This window comes from Trichosurus vulpecula, chromosome 5, assembly GCF_011100635.1.
Source record: "Trichosurus vulpecula isolate mTriVul1 chromosome 5, mTriVul1.pri, whole genome shotgun sequence".
NCBI lineage: Eukaryota > Metazoa > Chordata > Mammalia > Diprotodontia > Phalangeridae > Trichosurus > Trichosurus vulpecula.
In genome coordinates this window covers 167,443,753-167,465,064 of record NC_050577.1, presented here as the reverse complement: position 1 = coordinate 167,465,064, position 21,312 = coordinate 167,443,753, and the positions used below count along the sequence as shown (strand labels likewise).

Sequence of the window (21,312 nt, the reverse complement as noted above, 5' to 3'; positions counted from 1 at the left end):
AGTAAGTGAAAAATGGAAAACCAATAAAAGATGTAATCATTTCTTAGACAAGTTGAAATGATCTAAAACACTTGTCACAACAAGAAATCCAAATAAATCCCCCAAACTTCTTCAACCAGCAAATGCTTGATATTTCTGCCATGGGGAAAGACATGGTACCCAATGGCGACATTGCCTTGTAGTACATGATCATTTCCAAACTGATTAGAGATGAAAGGTAGAATATAATAAACAGTATTGACTCATGATATTGGCTAAAAAGAGTGAAGGGGAAAATAAGCATACAGATAATTTAGCATGTCACCCAGTTAAACAAAAGCATTTAGAAAGTTTTGGGGTAGCTAGGTGGTACAGTGAGTAGAGCACCGGCCCTGGAGTCAGGAGGACCTGAGTTCAAATCCAGCCTCAGACACTTGACACACTTACTAGCTGTGTGACCTTGGGCAAGTCACTTAACCCCAATTGCCCCTCAAAAAAAGGCATTTAGAGATGAAACAAAAAGGAGAACAATGGATAGAAACAAAATGGAGCACATGTGCCATTTTGTCTATGTAATCTATTCTCATCATCAATGATGTTGGAACCACTGCTTTTAGACTCAGCACCCAGTTGCCATAGGAGAAAGTGAAATTGGCACTTAAAGAAGATAGTAGTCAAGAGAGTGGTGGGACCTGAACAAGTATATTCAAAAGAAATCCAATTGAAAAACAACACAATTTTAAAAGGTAATGACCAAGAAATTTTCGAGATCTTGAAGTAAGGGAGACACCAATACGATGAAGAAAAATACATATGGTAATAAGTACCAAAATGGCATCAGCAACTACTGATCCTCATTATTGATCCTGATTTCTCATCTCTATAAAGTCTTTCTAAGTTTGAAAATTAGCCTTTTAAAATTTACAATTATACCTTATTTATTTTAATATTCATTTTTTAAAATTTTGAGTTCCAAATTCTCTCCATTCCTTTATCCCCTTCCCTGCTCATCAAGAAGGCAAGCAATATGATTCTATAAAGTCTTTATGAGAATTGTCTGCACATCCTTGATGAAGCCATGCTTTCACAGATGATTCTCTGAAGCACAACATATCTTCATTTACATAGTCCACAGAATCTCAGAATTGGAAGAGATCTCAGGGTCCAGCTGGTCCAAACTATACTTCAGGAAGAATGCTGTCTACAACTGGAAACCTTCACTGGAAGACTTCTGAGGAGGAACCCTCTACCTTTCTAGCTTCCTAGCCTCTTTAGTCAGCCATTCTGTCATCCTACAGGAACTCTTTCCAACCTCCTGCATCTCCATAGAAGTTGCCTTGCTCCTAGATTCACCATTTCCCATCTCCCAGCCTTCCAGCTGCACGCTACTGCCTATCATCCTGGAACAACTCCACCCCAAGCCTGAATCCCCGTTAATGCTATGATAATTCATTGCCCAATGATTATCATACTCCCACCTAGTCAAACCTCCATCCCAGTGGTTCTGAACCCCTAGCTGTCATTATCCAAACCTGTTTCCATCCCCCATCAACTTCCTCCCTCATTCCTATTCCCCCTCAACCCACCCCCTTATAAATCCACTATAAAGACACCTACCCTTTCCACTGTGTTCTCTAGAATGCCTGCACCATAGGCAATAAACTAACTTTCATCTTAAATCTTTTCCTTTCTCACTCCTTCCATTTTCTTGAACTCACTGAGACCTGACTTTTTTTCTAATAACTCAGCTTCCCCAAATAGTCTTTCCAACACTGGCTGCATTTTCCCTTATACTCCCCACATACTGGAAAAATGAGGGCGCTCTTGATGCATGACCTCACTCTTCTTAGTAAATTAAGAAATGAAGTCATGCTCTGAGGTTGAAGGAATTCAGAACAGAATTACGATCTCAAGGACAAGGTTTGGCACAACCATAATGAAGAGCAAGACAGGGACTTAAGCAAAATGCAGTGATGAAGCCCTATTTGACATTAGATAGCATATTTGTGTAAGACCCAGTAGCATGCTCTAAAAAACCAAGCACACAAAACCTATTCCTAGTGATTAAGAGTGGAGAAGACAGAAAACATCACCCAGTGTTGGGATTCACAGGGAAGGAGGATCCAAAGGACCACAGGGACAAGAGATTCAAGAGCTTCTCATCTCTCATTCTACTCTGGCTTGCTCACAGACTTTGCTCTTTTGTAGGCTCTGGCACAAAGTAAGAAGAAATCAAGGCAGTTGTTCCATAAGGCTTTTCAAAGGCTCCTCCCACTAGAATTCTCTCTCATTACTCAGAACAGAGTATTAGATGGCATTAAATGAAGTACTAATCAGTATTTTCTTAATTTCGAGCTGTTAGGAATTCCCAGTTCTGCCTACCTGACCTTGGCAAGCCACTTACTCTCTCTGACCCTCAGCTTCCCCATATGTAATATAGGGATAATTATACTTTCACTATGTACCTTGCCGTAGGGTTGTAAGAAGAATGCTTTTACATGAGTAAGGGAAGTGAGGAAGATGTTGGAGGGCTATTGAGGAAGGTGGGTTGGAGAAAGACCAGGACAGACTGGAGAAGCAGCAAGCACAAAGTCCACCAGTTATATTAAAACATCAAAATATCATACAGAAATAATATCTACAAACTGTAAGACCAAGAGGTTAACGCTAAAACATCTGTGAGGGAGAATGCCTGAATTGAGTGAAATGCAAGGACATATGCTCACAGATTGAAATGGAATGCTACCGAAGCCAAAGTCCATCTAGAAACACTTGTGAAGGTGACAAATGACAATAAATATGAAATGTATCCATAAAACTATCCCGAGAAGTTGGTTCTGAGCTGCCTCTGGCTCAATCTGATGCTTAATTCTTAAGCAAGTACTAGCTCAGTCTGAGGGCAGCTGGATGGCTCAGAAGATATATAGAGTGCTGGGCCTGGAGTCAGAAAGACTCATCTTCCCAAGATAAAATATGACCTCAGACATTTACTAGCTGTGTGACCCTGGGCAAGTCACGTAACCCTGTTGGCCTCAGTTTCTGTAAAATGAGCGAAAAAGAAAATGGCAAACTACTTTAGTATCTTTGCCAAGAAAACCCTAAATGGAGTCACAAAGTTAGACATGACTGAAAAATGACCAAACAGCAATAAACTCAGTTTCAAATGAACATGAAGTATTTCTATATTACCGATCAATTTGAACCTCTGTGACATCTCTTATATCTTAGCGAGTCTCCAAGACTATATGTGGCAGAGAAGATGCCAACCAACATTGACAGAGAGACTTACCTCATCTGGGAGTTCTTCATGTCAATGAAATCGTAGACCCAATCCCTAACTCTGTGTGTGTTACCCACATAGAGAGCTCATATAAAACAGATCACAAGGAGTGAGAACCGGTTCCAAAGGGTTTCAAACCATATTTCTGATAGACAGGTGCTGATGTTTAAAACGTAGACAGAATTCCTTTCCAATTTCTCCTCACCCCATCTATTTATTTTGGAGCACAAGGATCTAGCCAGTATTAGTAAGTACCCATCCTAGTCAATCCCACAATTCTTCTCCTGTGCTTGAACAATCATTTCCAAGAAAAGAGTTGGCCATGAAAACGTTTGATTTGGCATCCTGCTCTGAGGATGTGACTTTTGAAAACAGTACAGGAGGGAAGACTCAAATGAGTTCTCTAGAGAACAAAGGCTTACTAGAGATTCTTGGAGCATCTTGCAAATCCCTCTGTTGTTCTTGTCTTTGGTGGGCTTGGCCATCCAAACATTCTGTTTCTATTTTACTAAGTTGTTATCTGGGAAATGGAGCCAAATGAAAGTAGAGGAAGGGAAATCTGGTTAGCAGCAGTCTATTTCAGCATGCTCTTCTGCCAAGGCACTTTCATCTTGACCTAGAAAGAGTGTTGCTGAGAGAAATGCGGAATTTTATTGAAGCATATTGCCTTTGGCAAAGCCTGAGAACTGGACTACAGCCTGATACTCCTACAAGACTCTTGGTAGCTCAGAGAAGCTGGTACACTAACTTTTTCATCTTCCAGGGCTGCTTTTTGCATGTGGATAATGCCTAAGTATTTCCCATTTGCCTTCCCCAGTTAGTCAATTGAATTTCCAGTGTTTTTTTCTAAGCAGAGCAGCCTAGGTGCGGGGAGATAAAGGAGGTGCTCACATATACATTTATCTTCCTACCAAGACATATGTTAAGTGTCTTTGATGCCTCCTCCAGGAAATGTTGCTCAGGAATTATTCAGAAGTAGCCTGTGCCATCACTCCATGTACTCCACATGCAATGCCACAGTGTCTGTCTTCTATTATATAATCATTTCTGAGAAAGAGTTGGCCATAGGCAAGTTTGAACTGGCATTCCTCTCTAAGGATGTAACATTTTAAACCACCTTTCTGTCTCGAGACTGTACCCATAGTAATGGACCCAATTCTCCACCTTTCCTTCATTATCAAATTGCAAGATCCACTTTTATGATATTCATGATATTGTAAATAACCTTTTCTCCAACAACTAACTAAAATAATGAAGGGTCAAGTTGTATTTAGTCAAAACAAATATAGGCTTGTAATACTGGTGACTAAGAGTATATTTGCCTTATTTATTACAAATTGGGTTTATGAGTTTCAGCGTGGCTGAAATGTCTTCAAAAAAAATCCCAGGAATTTTAAGGTTTTGTAAACTATTTGCACATTGAGACAAAAATTACTTTCAGGATATTAGCATAATGTTTTAGAAGTCTTCCAAAGAATGCATATGAAATTTCAATTTAGGAAGGTAATTAGATTGACAAAGATAGCATGAGATAGCATGATGGCATCAATAGGGAAGACCTGGGTTCACATTTGGCTCTAGTTACTGGCCGGGCCACCCTGGGCAAATCACAACCTCTTGACCTCTGTTTCTAGTCTATCAGTTGAGGGGGTTGGACTAGGTAGACAGCTTCTAAGGTCACTTCCAACTCTAAATTGATGAGGCTTTGAAACTATGAGGTATTGTGATAAAGTAATGTTACTGATTCTCCTAATAAATATATACAGACTTCATAGCCAAATCAAATATACCCTTCAAAGTAGTCACCTTAGAAGGAAATAAACTTATTCCAACAATGTTGCTATTGCCCAGAACATTTTTATCATCAAACCCTAAAACCCATTCTTTTGACTAGGCTCATCTTTCATCTTTTGACTAGTCAAGTCGTTCCACTTGGAGGTGGAATTGATTTTTGGAAAAAGGCATTCAAAGCTAAGTCTAACGAAGAAAGTAGTTGATCAAGTTGGGTAATACCGTTTGATGTAAAAAATACAGTTAAGATTGAAGGATGTTAGCAGAGATCTCCGTGATACGACTGGAAAAATAGATGGGCCAGTTATGTCAGAAGAAGAAAATAATTGATGGACAGTCTGTGTGCTTCATTATTGTCTATTCAATGTCAAAAGACAGAGAGGAAGGCACTGGGTGGAGGATGTGGATGAGAGTTGCCCAGGAAGACCTGGCATGGATAGATTAGGATCTGAATCATGAGAATAATATCACTGAGCTCACATGCCCATTAAAGTATTGAAACAGCTATAAAGTAATGGATTTTATATTTCTTGTGTGGTTTTTAAAACTACTTTTGAAGGTAAATTCTAAAATTGAGGAATGGAAGTGTCACTGGAAAAAGTATATATTTCCCAATATATCTACTTTGAATGACAGCACTTATTTCAAAGTCTTAGCTAAATGGAGTCTCAAAATTACAAAACTGGAAATAAATTTAGAGATAATCTAGTCTAAACCTTTTATGTTATAGATGAGGAAATTATGTCCTACAGAAGTAAAATGATTTGCCCAAGGTCACAGAGATAGCTAGTAGCTAATACATATTATATATATATATATGTGTGTGTGTGTGTGTGTGTACATATGCACATATTTATATGTTCCCAAAAGTGTGACCTTGGGCAATTCATTATATATACATATGCATATAAGCACTTTAAGGCATGCAAAAGGCTTTACACAGATTATTTCATTTTATCCTCACAACAGCCCTGGAAGGCAAGTGTTATTATTGTGCCCATTAGGTATAATAAGGAAACCGAGGTAGACAGGTTAAGTGATTTAACCACAACTAGCAAATGTTTAAGGCTGGATTTGAACTTAAATCTTCCTTATTTCAGGTCAAGCCTGTCACCTGGATGCCTGAATAGATTAGGAATATGAAACAGATCTCCTGCTTCCCAATTCAGTATATTTCCTGCTCCATCACACTATATTAGATAGCTAGTATAGTAGAAGAGGACTGAATTTGGAATCTGAGGACCTGGGAGTTAGGATGCATTCTAATGAAGCAGAAAGGTGCTTTGAAGGGTCATAGAATTCTATAAGTGGTTGATTTTTCAAGTTGATTTTTCTGAAAGAAATAGTCCCTCTCCTCAAGGAGTTTTCATTTTATTGGATGTAAATATGTAAGAATACCTGGCATTTTTCAGGCTATTTTTATAATTAATTTTTAGGCTTTAAAAAAATTCATGATCCCTTTGGGGGAGTGTTTCAACAATTCGGCTAGTAGCTGCTGTGGGGGTGAAAAATGAACACAAGCCCAACAACAGGAATGCTGCCAGCACAGGCTCTTTGATCTGCTTTACTAAGGAAAGCCACATTAAGGGGTTAACAATCTCAATTTAATCCAGCATACAAATAACATCCACTTAGTTCAGGGGGAAAAGCCAGCACCCTGAATTTCAGAGCAAATACAAACAAATTACAATTATCAACAGACAGACCTTGTCTGATTCAAATCTCAATGCATAACAGAGTTTAACAAAGTCTGAACATCCAGCTTTACAAGCTGGAGGGCTCTTAACTACAGCTGCCCAGAGTCTCCACATCAGCACACCTTCAAGAGTGAGAGCCCTAAGCAAATAGCTCTGTTCTCTCTTTTCATGCACTCTTTAGCCATCATCAAATGTCATCTGAGTGACCAGAACTTAAGCTCTTACCATTTGGCTCTGGTCTTAGCAACTCCCCTAGGACCCTGAGGGCTTCATGCCCACATAGGCTTAGCCCCTTTTGGGCCTGGGGTTTAGCACCTAATAAGACAATCAAAGACACCCAACTTAATTGATATTACAGGGAGCTAAGTGAGTATGGTGGGTAGAGTGCTAGGCCTAGAGTTAGGAAGATGGGAATTCAAATCCAGCATCAGATACTTACTGGTTCTGCAACCCTAGGTAAGTTACTTAACCTCTGTCCGCCTCAAGTTCATCATCTGTAAAATGAGGATGATAACAGCACCTACCTACCAGGGTTGTTATGAGGATCAAATGAAATAATAATTGTAAAGCCCAGTACCTGACACATTGTAGGTGCTTAATAAATACTCCTTTTCTACTTTCCTTCTTTTCATAATTTTCTTTTCCCAATTTTTTGTCTATCACTCTTATTTTGTTCTTAATATAATTTTTAACTCTTCTGGGAATTCTTGTTGGGCTTGTGTCCAGTTCACTTTTTTCCCCTTTGAAGCAGTTCTTGTAGCTGTTTTGACATCATTGTCCTCTTTTGAATTTGTGTCTTGATCTTATCACTATAGAGCTTTTATAGTCAGGTTATCTTCCTGACCCCCAATCTAGTAATCTATGACACAATACTTACTTGCTGCCTTGCCTTTGGTGGATCATCACCCATCATTTACCTATGGGTATCCCCTAAGATCTGTTCTGAGTCCCTTTCTGTTTTCTCTCCATTTTCTCTCCCTTGGTAACCCCATCAGCCCCCATGGGTTCAATGATCATTGTTACACAAATGACTCCTTTATCTATGCCCAACCTGGTCTCTTTCTTTTTAGTCCTTTTTAAATGGATTATTTATACCCTTTTCTTTTTCTTGTCTCTTTCCAGTGATTCCCTGGCCTAATAGAACCCTTCCTCATACCAAATACTGAAGCAAAACAATACATTGGAAATGTATGCAAATACATGCCTCCTTCTGTACTCATCATCTTCTACCTCTGTCAAGAGGCAGGAGTCATATTTTACAATTAGTCTTCCAGAATAATAGTTGTTCATTGCATTTTTGATCCATTCCCTATCTCTATAGCCTGAATGTTAGATCTTCATGTTAAATATTTGCCGGGAAGATTTATTTCCCAGTCAACTGTTTTTCTTCTAATTCTTTTTTTGACATATTTTTTAATCTTATATAATAGAAATTGTACCTTTTCATTTCTATGATCACCCCTCTATCTCTGTTAAGAATTCCCCTCCCCATCCCAGTCATAATTGTACAGTTCATAATACATAACTGGACTTCCTTCAATTCTCCTCTCCTTTCATGATGGGACTCTTTATTCTTAAGCCTCATATACCCTATTCTCCTTGAACTCTAGTTCCCTGTCCCATTGCCTGGTGTTCTGTTGGCACCTCAAACTCAGCATCTCCAAAATGAAAATTGACTTCCCCCTCTCCCAGCCTCTTCCAAACTCTCCTATCTCTGTTGAGAACACAACTATTTCCCTGGTTAACCAGTTTTGTATTCTCAGAGTCATCCTTGATGTTTCCCCTTCCCAAACTCCTCATTTCCAGTTAGTTGCTAAGTCTTTATTCATAATATCTGTCATGATCTTCCTCTTCTCCATTCACACACCAGTTACCACACTAGTTCAGGCCGTCTCACTAATCTACAGTAATGGACTCTTAAGTTTTCTCTCTGTTTCTAATTTCTCACCACTTCAATTCAGTTTTAATTCAATTAACACTCATTATTCACACAGCTACCAGAATAACCTTCCTAAGACATAGATCTGACCATGCTACTCCCCTGCTGAAAAACTTCCAGTGGCTCTCCATTACCTCTAGGATTAAATACAAATGTTAAATAAATTTTTTTTAATTTAAAATTTAAAAAATCAAATACAAATATTAAATACAAATATTTCTACCTCTTCATTCTGGCTTCAGTTAGTTCAACCTTCAGAGACTGAAGTCTTGAAATGAGGTTAAAAGAAAAAGGGGGAAATCTGAATCTCCCCAAATCTTTGATTATTAACAATCATTTCTCTCACTTTGAATCACCAGAAACTTCCAAATCCCAAGAATTACCTCTGAAAACAGTAGCGCAAAAAAGCCTGAAGTTTGGGACAGTGCTCTCCCACCCTGGGAACACAGTCCAACCTTAACATAAAATTTGGAGTCAAGAAATAGACTGGAAAAATAAGCAATTAAAAAAATAACCTGACCATAAAAACTACTGTGGTGATAAGATCAAGACACAAACTCAGAATGTCAAAACAGGGGGGAAAAATGAACTGGACACAGCCCAACAAGAATCCTTAGAAGAGTTAAAAATTATATTAAGAATAAGAGTTGTGGAGGAAAAATTTGGAAAATGAGAGCAATGCAAGAAAATTATGAAAAGAAAATTAACAGCTTGGTTTTTTTAAGGTACCCAAAATACTGCAGAAAATAACAACTTAAAAAATAAAAATGGCCAAGTAGTAAAATAGGCACAAAACTTCCCTGATGAAAATACCTCCTTAAAAAGCAGAAATGGCCAAATAGAAAAAGAGATACAAAAGTTCACTGAAGAAAATCATTCCTTAAAAATTAGAATTGGATAAATGGAAGCTAATGACTCCATGAAACATCAAGAAAAAATAAAAACAAAGTCAAGAAGAAAAGGATAGAAGAAAACATGAAGTACTGGAAAGAAATGACTGACCTGGAAGATAGATTGGGAAAAGATAATTTAAGAATTATTGGACTGCCTCAAATTTATTAGCAAAGAAAAAGCCTAGATGTCACCTTTCAATAAATTATAAAGGAAAATTGCTCCAAATTCCCAGAACTACAGGGTGACATATTTGATAAAAGGCCATGGAAACATAGATTAAAAATTAATTGGAAACTAAATAATCTAATCCTAAAGAATGAGTGGGCCAAACAACCAATCATGGAAACAATCAATAATTTGATTAAAGAAAATGACACAAGTAAACAACATACCAAAATTTGTGGTATGCAGCCAAAGAAGTACGTAAGGAAAATTTTATATCTCTAAATGCATATGACAATAAGAGAAAGAACTGATCAATGAATTGAGCATGCAAGTAAAAAAACAACTAGGAAAGGAACAACTTTTAAATTCCCAATTAAACACCAAAATGGAAATCTAGAAAATTAAAGGAGATATTAATAAAACTGAAAGTGCAAAACCAAAAACATTAAACTAATAGGTAAAACTAAGGGTTTTTTTATGAAATAAATAAATAGAAAACCATTGGTTAATTTGATATTTTTTTGAAGAAAGAAGTAAACCAAATTACTGGTATCAAAATGAGAAGGGTAAATGCACCATCAAGGAAGCAAAACTAAAGCAATTATTGGGAGTTATTTTGCCCACTTATGTACGAGTAAAACTCACAATCACAGGGATTCTTAATAAAACAAATATTTATAAAAATATAAATTGGCCAGATTAACAGAAGAGGAAATACTTAAATAACTCCATCATAGGGAAAAAAAAAATTGAACAAGCCATAAATGAGCTCCCTAGGACCAGATGGTGCATTCTACTAAACATTTAAGGAACAATTAATCCTAATACTATATAAACTATTTGAAGGGGAAAAAACAGGTAAAGAAGCAGTCCAACCAAATTCACTTTATGACACAAATATGGTTTTGATACCTTAACCAGGGAGAGCAAAAACAGAGAAGGAAAACTATAGGCTAATCTCCCTAATGAATATTAATGCCAAAGATTTTAAATAATAGATCATGAAGATCATATACTATGACCAGGTGAGATTTATACCAGAAATGCAGGGCTGGGGTTCAATACTAGGAAAACTATCAGCATAATTGCCCATATTGATAACAAAAACAAAAAAAAAATCATGTGATTATATCAGTAGTTGCAGAAAAGGCAATGATAAGTTAAATGTATCTAAAACCAAGAGCAGGTATTATTTTTAATGGGCATAAGATAGAAGCCTTCCCAATAAGATCAGGGGTAAAGCAAGGATTCCATTATAATCATTGTTATTCAATATTGTTATTCAATATTCAATATTATAGCAATAAAACAAGAAAAAGAAATTAAAGGAATAAAAATAGGCAACGAGGAAACAAAACTTTCACTTCTTGCAGATGATATCATGGTATACTTAAGCCATAGGAATCAACTAAAAAACTAGTTGAAACAATTAACAACTTTGGCAAAAATGTGGATATAAAATAAACCCACATAATCATCAGCATTTCTACATATTACCAACAAAGTCCAGTCAGAAGAGAGTGCAAGAAAAGCTTCATTTAAAATGACTGCACACATTTTAAAAATACCTTCCAAGACAAAACCAAGGACTATATGATTACAATTACAAAGCACTTTTCATGCAAAAAAAGATCTAAGCAAGTGGAGGAATATTCATTGCTCACAAGTAGGCTGAGCCAATATAATAAAAATGACAATTCTACCTAAATTAATTTGCCTGTTTAGTGCCACACTAATCAAACTGCCAATGTAGACCTAGAAAAAATAATTAACAAAATTCATCTGGAAGAAAAAAAATATCAAGAATATCAAGGCAATCAATGAAAAAAATGTGAAGAAAAGAAGCCTAGTAGTATTAGATTTAAAACTATATTACAAAGCAATAACCATCAAAACAATCTGGTACTGGCTAAGAAATAGAATAGTGGATCAGTGGCATAGAGAAGGTGTAGTACACACAATAATAAGTGACCGTAGTAATCTAGTGTTTGATTAAACCCTAAGATCCAAGCTTTTGGAGAACTCAGCATCTGGCAAAAATTTCTGAGAAAACTAGAAAGAAGTTTGGCAAAACTTAAGCATAGACCAGTATCTCACACTGTATACCAAAATAAGGTAAAAATGGGAAAGTGAATTAAATATAAAGGTTGATACCATAGTGGAGCATGGAAAAATTTACCTGTCAGATGTATGGATAAGGGAAGAGTTTATGACTGAACAAGAGATAGGAGGGATCACAGGAAGCAAAATGGATAATTTTGATTACATGAAATTAAAAAGGTTTTAAACAAACAAAACCAAGCAACCAAAATTAGAAGGAAAGCAAGGAACTAGGAGGGAAACTTTTTACAGCAAGTTTCTCTGGTAAAGGCCTCATTTCTCAAATATTTAGGGAACTGAGCTGAATTTGGGGAAAAAAAGATCCATTCCCCAACTGATAAATGGTCAAAGTATATAAAAAGGCAGTTTTCAGAAGAAAAAAAATCAAAGCTAGTTACATGAAAAATGCTCTAAACTACTATTGATTAGAATAATGCAAATTAAAGCAACTCTAAGGTACAATTTCACCTTTCAGATTGGCTAACATGGCAGAAAAAGAAAATGATAAATGCTGAGTGAGGATATGGAAAAATAGATAAACTAATGCACTGTTGGTGGAGTTGTGAACTGGTCCAACTATTCTGGAGAACAATTTGGAACTGTACCCAAAGGGTTACAAAACTATGCATACTTACCCTTTGACCCAGCAATACCAATACCAGGTTTATATCACAAAGAGATCAAAAACAAAGGGGAGAGGTCCTACATGTATAAAATATTTATAGCAGCTCTTTAGAATAGAAATAGAGAATAGAAAAATGAGGGGCCATCCATCAATTGGGGAATGACTGAACAGGTTGTGGTATGTGATTGTGATAGAATACTATTGTGCCTATAAGAAACGATAAGCAGGATGGTTTCAGAAAAACCTGGGAAGACATATGAACTAATACAAAATGACATTAGCAGAACCAGGAGAACATTGTACACAGTAAAAGCAATATGGTAACAATGATCGACTATGAAAGAGTTAACAGTGATCCAGGGTAATTCCAAAGGGCCCATGATGAAAAACGTCATCCACCTTCAGAGAGAACTGATGAACTTTGAGTGCAGATTGAAGAATACTTTTTAAAGTTTCTTTATGTTTCTTGCTTTGTATTTTTTTTTGCCACATGGCTAATATAGAAATGAAAAAATAAAACCAAAAACGTGCTGCAAAGAAAAAAAAAGGGAGTAACATGAGAGAGACGACTCAGTAACCAAGAAGCAAGCTGTCCTCTCTTCCTCCCCATTCAAATTTAAGAAAGAGAAGGCATGTGAGGCATGCATGGGAGATAGAGCAAGGTTAGAGTATGGTATTAGTTCTATCACAGCAAACATTTCTAAAGAAGCACTTTTCTGTTTCAGGATTGCTGGTGATACAGCCCTCTGCAAAAACATCCATGAGTCAGTCAGTGCCCAGATTCGGAAGAACTTTGCAAAAAGCAAATGGAGAGTAAGTCATAGTTTGTTTTTTTTTCCCTCATTGGCATAAATTAGGAATTAAGAGAATCATTCACTAAGTGTATCTTGAAAGAGGGAATGAATGAATAAGCAAATGAATGAATGAACAAATGAACTTTGGAATGAAATTCCATTAATTTTTTGCGCACTTTAATTCTGAATTAATAGATTCACAGAATGTTATTCTGGGCAAGACTTTAGAGATCACCTGCTGTTTGACTGATGAAGATACTGAGTGCCTTTACCCAGTGAATTGACTTACTCATTATCATGGATAGTTGTTGACAAAGCCTGGATAGGAAACCTGCTGTCTCTTTTATTATGTTTCAATGCCTCTTTCTTAGTCCTTAATGTATTTAACCACCTCACATAAAATCTATTATGTACATAAGTGGGAATTTCTTATTTAGAGAAGAAATGACCAAAATAATTTCAAGAGATAATAATAAAATCTCACATTTGCACACCACACTTTATTTGCAATGATCCTATAAGGGGTGAAAGTATTATTATCCTCATTTTACAGATAGGGCACATCGAGATTTTGAGAGGTTTGCCTCAGTTCTTCATCTGTTAAATAAATTGGAGAATAAAATGTCAAATCATTCCAGTATCTTTGCCAAGAAAATACTAAATGGAGTCATATCGAGTCAGAAAAAAACACAGTAAGGACCTTCCAGAGCCCATACTCCAAATGTCCAGCCTTTGATCGCCCAGGGTCAATTCTAGCCATTCTGAAGTAGCAGAGTAGTACACCGGTACAAGATAGTATCTGAAATGGAAAATTACAACTGTTTGAAAAACGTGAACCTTCAAGATATGATAATATACCACTTGTTTTGAATATGTCATTTATTTAGATTCTTAGTTCATTTTTTTGAAGACGTGAGGGACCAGGTTAGATCAACATTTGTTAGACATATCATAGATGGGATTTGTATAGCAAGAAGGAGGTGAGCAAGAGGACCTCAAAGGTGCCTTCTAACATTTAAGATTCTCTGACTCTAATTAGTTTACATTATCTCATGGACGTTGTTGTTTGTATGGAATGTCCCTTAAGTAAAATACCCTCTAAAACCCAGGTTTATATTTAAGCACAGAGGTGCTTCTTGACTTTCCTTGAAAGCAGATGAAATGGTTGCTTTTCATCCTGATGGACTCTCTTGTCAACGGGAATGGCTTTAGATGAAGAAGCAATATTTCACCCCCATAAGCTTCCTTCATAAAATATCATGAGAACATGTTGACTTCTGAGAACTCTGGAATTCTTGCAATAACTAGTGAAATAAAAGGACCAAAACTGTGCCTTTTCCAATTAACTCGGCTATTCCTTGTGGGTTTTTTTTCTTTTTTTCTCTCTCCTTCTAAATCCCAGCAAGCATTCAATGCCACAGCCGTTGTGAGGCATATGAGGAAACTGCATCTTGGCAGCAGCCTGGACAGTTCAAACGCAAGTGTGTCAAGCAACCTCAGTCTGGCCAGCCAGCTCCCTGATGGGACAACCCGAAAAGATTGTGAGTACCTGGCAAGAGAAGATTGGGCTGCCAGATTTAGGGACATTCTGGTGGGGGAGGGATTTCTAGTCAGCAGTCCCTTTCAGGAACTCCGAATCCAAGCTTATCTCAGCTTACTTGTCTCTCTCTTCAGCTTTTAAATTAATCAAAACAAATGTGATTCATACATCATCCTCTTTTCTTTATTTTATTAGCTAAAGTGCAAGTGTCTCTCCTCTCTATACACATACACACTCTCTCTCTCTCTCTCTCTGCTCCCAATTTATGGATGTTTTCCACTTTAAATTTGTTGATTGGAACTCAAAATGCTGCATTTTCCCATAGGAAGAGTATAAATAGTGGTGAGATTTCCAGTGTGGGCCACAAAACCCAGTTAAACTTCAGATATAGCAGAACTAATACTAATAACAACCTTGGTCCTCAAGCCTTTTCATAGCTCTGAACCCTTACACATGGCAGTTTCTAAATTTTAGAGGCTTGTCTTACTAAATAGCTACCATAATGAAAGGACGCCATTACTGAGCACTTTATGTCTACCATTCAATGGTATGAGGACCAGGCCTTTTCCTTCATGCCCTTTCGCTTCTCAAGTCAAATCCATTTACCCACTGTGTCCACTGAAGTCTAGCAAGTGATGACTCAGTCACTCAAATAAACTACTCCATTGTGAGGGGACTTCAAACACACCAACTCTATGTAGCTTAAGTGACACATGAGAGATAGTGTGACTTAATGGAGAAAGCCAATATCAGCCAGGAATACATGGGTTCAAGTCTTGCCCCTTACACTCCCTGACTGTGTGACCCACCTATCCGTGTCCCATGTCTCAGGTACAGAAAAAGGTGCTGATCTGGATTAGCAGAGGGACCTTCCTCGTGGAGAGTGCCTTACATTGGTGAAATCACAAGTCTAGGGGGAAAAAAGGCACATGTAGTACTTGCCATCATTCATTTAGCTTAGCTCAGGTTTAAAGTCCATATGTTCCCTGTTAGGGCTGCTTCTACCCTCCAGTCCTAGGCCAGATTGCTGCCTTTGCTCCTACTTTGGTCTCTAGAGAAATGATGTCCTTTCCAGGGCAGGCCCTTCTGGCTTCCAGTAGAAAGCAGAGCTACTTTCCTTATCAGTGTGACTGCAGTTTCCCCAGCTTCTTTTAGGAACCTTCATCCTTCCCAGCAGCACCTAAAGTTTTGGCACCAATGTCTAAATAATCAGGCCCCAGTTTATCCATCTGTAAAATAAGCAGGTTGAACTCTGTCCCTTCCAATTATAATCTATGCACCATGAATTCTTCTCATTAACCATCCCAGGATTCCATCAGTTTAGGAGGGGAAAGGAGTGGGAGCTTTACAAAAATTCCAACTGAAGACTTGAGGTTCTGGGCCCCATGTTGTTGTTGGATTCCACATGCATGTTCATTTCTCTAGTTGCAATAAATAATCTAGTTGCAACACAATGTCTCATAAACTTGGGATATTATTTTTGATTAACATTGTTCATTGTCTTTTCTGGTTTCTCTTCCAGGCCTGGCATCCTCCACGCTCTGTAGTTTTATTTCCTCCTCTTCGGGTGTCTCTGCAGTAGGAGCTGAGCGGAGACCGAGGCCAACCACTGTGACCACAGTCCACACTGGCAGCAAGTGACTGTCCCCAGAGGTGGAGGCCGGGCTGGTGGGGGAGAGGGAAGAGCTAGGAAAGAAGGCCCCACCAGTGGCCAGCAGGACGTGATCTCACCTGAGTGATTTCACCTTGCATGGTGCCCCTTCCTGCACAGGACTGGAAGACAGAAGCTTTTTTTATGGCCATATTTTATACTGCAATTCTGAAGTGTTCATTTCTCACGAACTTTACAGACTCAAGGGGAGCCAATTTAACTGGTTGGATCTGGTGCTGTATATATGAGTCTAGAGATGCTCTAACTGAATGGACCTTCGCATTCCTCACCCCCATTCCCCAGTCATTTACTCTCTTCTCAGTGTAGGTAACAGTATATGTTGTATTTTTTCATTAATGAAAAAAAAGGTTTCAACTGGATTATTTAAATATTGGTAACTTTTGTGCATTAGGTATTTCTTTTCATTTTAAGAAGTTTTTCTTTTTAAATCTATACTTCTTCAGTCACATGAAGCCCTTTAGTAAGTAGAGATTTCCATCATCCCCACCTACAGATTATTTTTATCTCCAGGGGGTTGAAAATGGTTTTCTAAAGATCTACCAAAATAGGATAGAGGATCTGTCTCCCAATATAATTGTTCACTTGGCTTCGATTACTCCTTTTTATTATCTCCCTTCTCAGGAGGGGCAGCTCACTGCACAAGACAACCCAGCCATTAAGCATTCGAGATTATTCTCTTCTGAGAAGGCTTTCCTAGAAGTGTGCTGCCTGGCGTGACCCTTTCCACATCAGCCATCCCAGAACGCTCAACAAACAAGTGGAGAAACAGTAGCCATGGCATGAGATTTAAGTCATACAGAACACAAAGCCTATTCCCTAGAGGCCTGAAACTTAAGAAACTCCCATGCCAGCGAGGAAAGGGCTGCCCTTCCACGCCTGACTGACCAGAGCTCTGGAGTTCAGAAAGGAAGCCTGGTTTTCTGGGGAAAAGAGCCCTTCCTCTGGGGATGACCTACAGAGATGGTGTTTCCATGGCAACTTTACAGTATAAATTTGCTATGGTTGACATGCTTATACACTGATGTTTTGAAAAGCCTTCCTTACATAAGAAATCTACCACAATTTTATTGTATAAGTCTACTGCCCACACACAACTATCCTTTCTCAGAAGAGGGGTGACATTTGAAAACTGCCCTCTTTCTTAAAGCTATGCAGATTAAAATATCTCTTTCAACTTTTTGGAAAAGATTTTTCATTATCAATTGAAAATCCCTCCTCCCCCCAACTCATAAAAGTTGCTATTCCAGCTCTCCAACCTATTCCCATCTGGATTGGTGGGGAGAATCAAGGGAGAGTTCATTTCACTGGCCACATTCAGTACACATTTAGTGGAGAAAACAAGTGACAACACCCATATTGGCTTAGTGAGTTGCAGCTGGCACTTTTAGGCCAGTCACAGAATTTGTAGAATTAGAAGAACCAAAGACCCATCTCTAGGTACACACCACTAGCAAGTGCAGAGTAAAAAGGGTGAATTTGTTCTTCAAGCAGACTTCATGGATGCTGTTTAGAGGAAGCATGAGAGAGACATGGTGGTTCAGAATGCTGACTTTGCAAAGGATGGCATCCTGAGCACAGAATTCCTGAATCAGCATCTGGCCATTGGGAGTACCCAATAAGATGCACCAGATGTCAGCGATATACACCAGATTTCAACAATCCACCTACTTCCCTGGGAATAAACTGTCCTGGCCTTTGTCCTTCTGCCCTCCTCACGTAGAAAGATAATCTTTCACGAGTCAATTGAATTCGAAAAACCTCAAATGCCTTTGTACAACTAGGTTTCCTTAGGTTATATCCCCCTCATCTCCCCACCTTTGTCAGTCTCCAAACAAATATAACTTAGTTACATTCACCAGGGTGTTAGCATTACATATGCTCCTTGCCCTGCGTCTTTGAAGATGACACAACTAACAGGGAAATACTCGTGCAAGGCTGCACGACTAGAAAGACAGGCTAGGGCAAATCCTTTAGCAGCAACGGCTGTTGCTGCTGCTTTGGGACCCATCATGCTCTGAACATGGTAAAAAGAAAGCAAGTTGTCTTTTGCAGATTGATTACGTTTGGAACATCAGGAAATATATCAACTTAGATTTTTTCAGAAAGGAGTGTCATGTGGGTTGGAAAGACACTAATAATTGTGTGCAGCTGTTGTGTCCAGACAGTTTTCAACTTCAGAAGGAGAATGATCTTTGTATCAATAGAGTATTCAAGAAAAGTCCAGTGTTTCACCAAGAAATTAATAGTCTTCACCTGCATGACTAATGGGGAACATCAAAGCTTATGCAATTCATGATTGCAAAATGACAAATGATACTTTGCAAGGAGTCCTTAGTCTGGCGCTGCAGTGCATGCTTAAAAAGACAACATAGCCTTGTGTGCTGTGTAATAGCATCTGCATTTATAAAGCAAAATTTGAAGCTATATTCTAGAAGTTAACCACGATGACAAAGATTTTTCTTTTTCTGGAGGAAATTTATGAGGTGCATGTTATACAAAGAGCGCATGCAATTAATCTGAAATAATGACTCGATTTGAAGATTCCAAACAGCTACAAAGCTTTAAAAAAAATCTCATTTGTGGATATGCTCTTTAAGTTGGGTCATTTCTCTGACATTGTGCAGGACTGCAGTAATATCCCTCTGTCTCACTTCAGCACTATTATAGTAGGGGGACCAATTTAAGCATCTTTTCTATGTAAAATATGACAATGCAGGCTGGACTTGGTATCCCCTCATACCTTGTCCCTAGAATAGGATGGATCTTTCCACTGAAATTATATGCTTTAAGAGGGTATGTGGAATATTAAGCCTCTCAAGTTGGTAAAAGAAAAATGACTAATTCTCCTTGAACAATGAATTTGTTAAGCACTTATGTGTGAGGCACCATGTGAGGTACTGGGGATACAAATGGCAGGATAGGCCATTATTACAAAATGGGAAAAGCAAGGATTTTACTAGGAATAGTCAACCTAGAGAAGACTTGGGGTTGAAGGCATGCTGTTGGGCTTTAAATGTGCAAAAGCCTGCCTTACAGGAGAGGGATGAGACTTATTCGTGTGGCCCCAAGAGATCCAAACTAGGAGGAATGGGTGGGATTTGTAGAGATGCAGATTTAAGGTTGATGTTAGGAAAAACTGACTAGCAATCAGAGTGGCCCCAAAGTAGAATAGGCTGCCTCCAGAAGCAGTCTGTCAATTAATAAGGGTTTATTAACTGCTTACTGTATGTGCTGGGGATAGAAAGAAAGGCAAAAAAGCAAGCCCTTGTCCCCAAGGAGTTTATAGTCTAGTGTGAAACAACATGTAAATCACTAGGGACATACAATGTGGATAGAAGGCAATCTGAAAGGGGAAGGTGCTTCCCAAGGCTGGAAATCTTCAAGCAGAGGCCCAGTGGCCACTTGTCAGGGATGGGTAATGGTGATTCCTGTTGAGGACTGGCTTAAACTAGGACCCTCACAATTTCATGAGTCTGTGATTCTGTTTGGACTTTGGCTTCGCCAGGAAAGGATTCTGTTTTGGTAGCATGGTTTTCAGGATCCTGTTTGTTAAACAATGGGTTTATAATTATAACTGAAGCCAGTCTAGTTTGAGCAAAGCAGAAAGATGAGGGATAGATAGCACATGATCACTGGCTTCAAAGAAACTCAGCTAACATCTTCTTTCATAGGCCCATGGTCCATATTTGGCTCTTTTAACTCTGTACAGGAAGCATCTCCTCCGCCCTTCCCTCTCTCTCTCCCAAAACTAGAGGAAATATTTTGAATTGACGTCTAAATATCTTACCCTGGTTCTTTCTACTGCTCCCCTACCCACTTACCTCCCATCCTTCCCTGGCAGACTTGACCATTATTTTCCCTGAAACACACACAAAGGTTCTGTCCAGACTCTGCCCTTTGGGACTAATGCTGAGGAAGAGAGGAAGGCAAGCTCCTGGGGTACCATTCTGGTTTCTCCTCACAGAGCAGCCCTTTTCTCACCACTGTACTCTCTAGACTGCCCCCCCCACCCCCGCTCCTACTTCTAGCTTCTCCACTGGAGCACCACCTTCTCTCCCTCCCAGATATCACGTGGATTGGAATCCTGGCCATCAGCTTTGTTTGGTAGGGACAGAGGGAAAGAGAAAGGCACCAATGGAAAGCGTGTAACTCCAAAAGGCCCTTGAGACCTGACTTAGGAGCTCTGTCTAGGCAGCAAGCGGCCTCTTTGCCATTCCGGTTCTGTAAGTGAAGAGATGGATTGAGGACAGCCTTTTTATTTCATGCCGTGACCCTGGGCAAGTCACTTAACCGCTGTCTGCCTCAGTTTCCCTGTCTGTAAAATGGGGACAATAATAGCACCTACCTCCCAAGGTTGTTGTGAGGATCAAATGAGATAGTATTTGTGAAGTGCTTTGTAAACCATAAGGCGATATATACATGCTAGTTAGTATTATCCTTATCATTGTTAGATGACACGGAATTTCTCGCCCTCCAAATTTCTCCATTTGAATGTAAAAGAGGGAACAAGAGCTTTCCTTAGCCTTTTTTTTTTTTATTAAAGTGGTCATGCGTATGGAGGGAAAATAAGTCACCCCAACCTTTGTAAGTGGTTCAGGTCACCTGGCATGTTCCCAGTGCCAGGACATCCACAGTGCCTCTCTCAATGCAAATACTGGTAAAGACCCAGAGGACTTCCGTTAGCGTGTGTTAGCGTCAGAGATAAGGAAAGGCCCTCCTTTCTCTGCATCTGGATATTCAGGAGGGTAAAATAAGAATTCTCTTGCATAAATAGATGAGCGTTTAAGGGTTCTAGTCTGGTTAAGAATGGGATTGATGTAGGGATCCAAGGCCTAC

At 38.7% G+C, this 21,312-nt stretch overlaps 1 protein-coding gene across 1 annotated transcript in view; it reads left to right on the top strand.

The window, feature by feature from the left end:
- Positions 1–20,810, top strand: part of CAMK1D (calcium/calmodulin dependent protein kinase ID) — a 475,179-nt gene extending 454,369 nt beyond the window's left edge. Inside the window, exons 9-11 of the mRNA XM_036759709.1 lie at positions 13,196–13,283; positions 14,667–14,805; positions 16,327–20,810. Of these exons, the coding sequence (XP_036615604.1) occupies positions 13,196–13,283; positions 14,667–14,805; positions 16,327–16,445 (346 nt within the window). The 3' untranslated portion in view covers positions 16,446–20,810. The remainder of the gene's footprint in view (positions 1–13,195; positions 13,284–14,666; positions 14,806–16,326) is intronic.
- Positions 20,811–21,312: the final 502 nt, after the last annotated feature.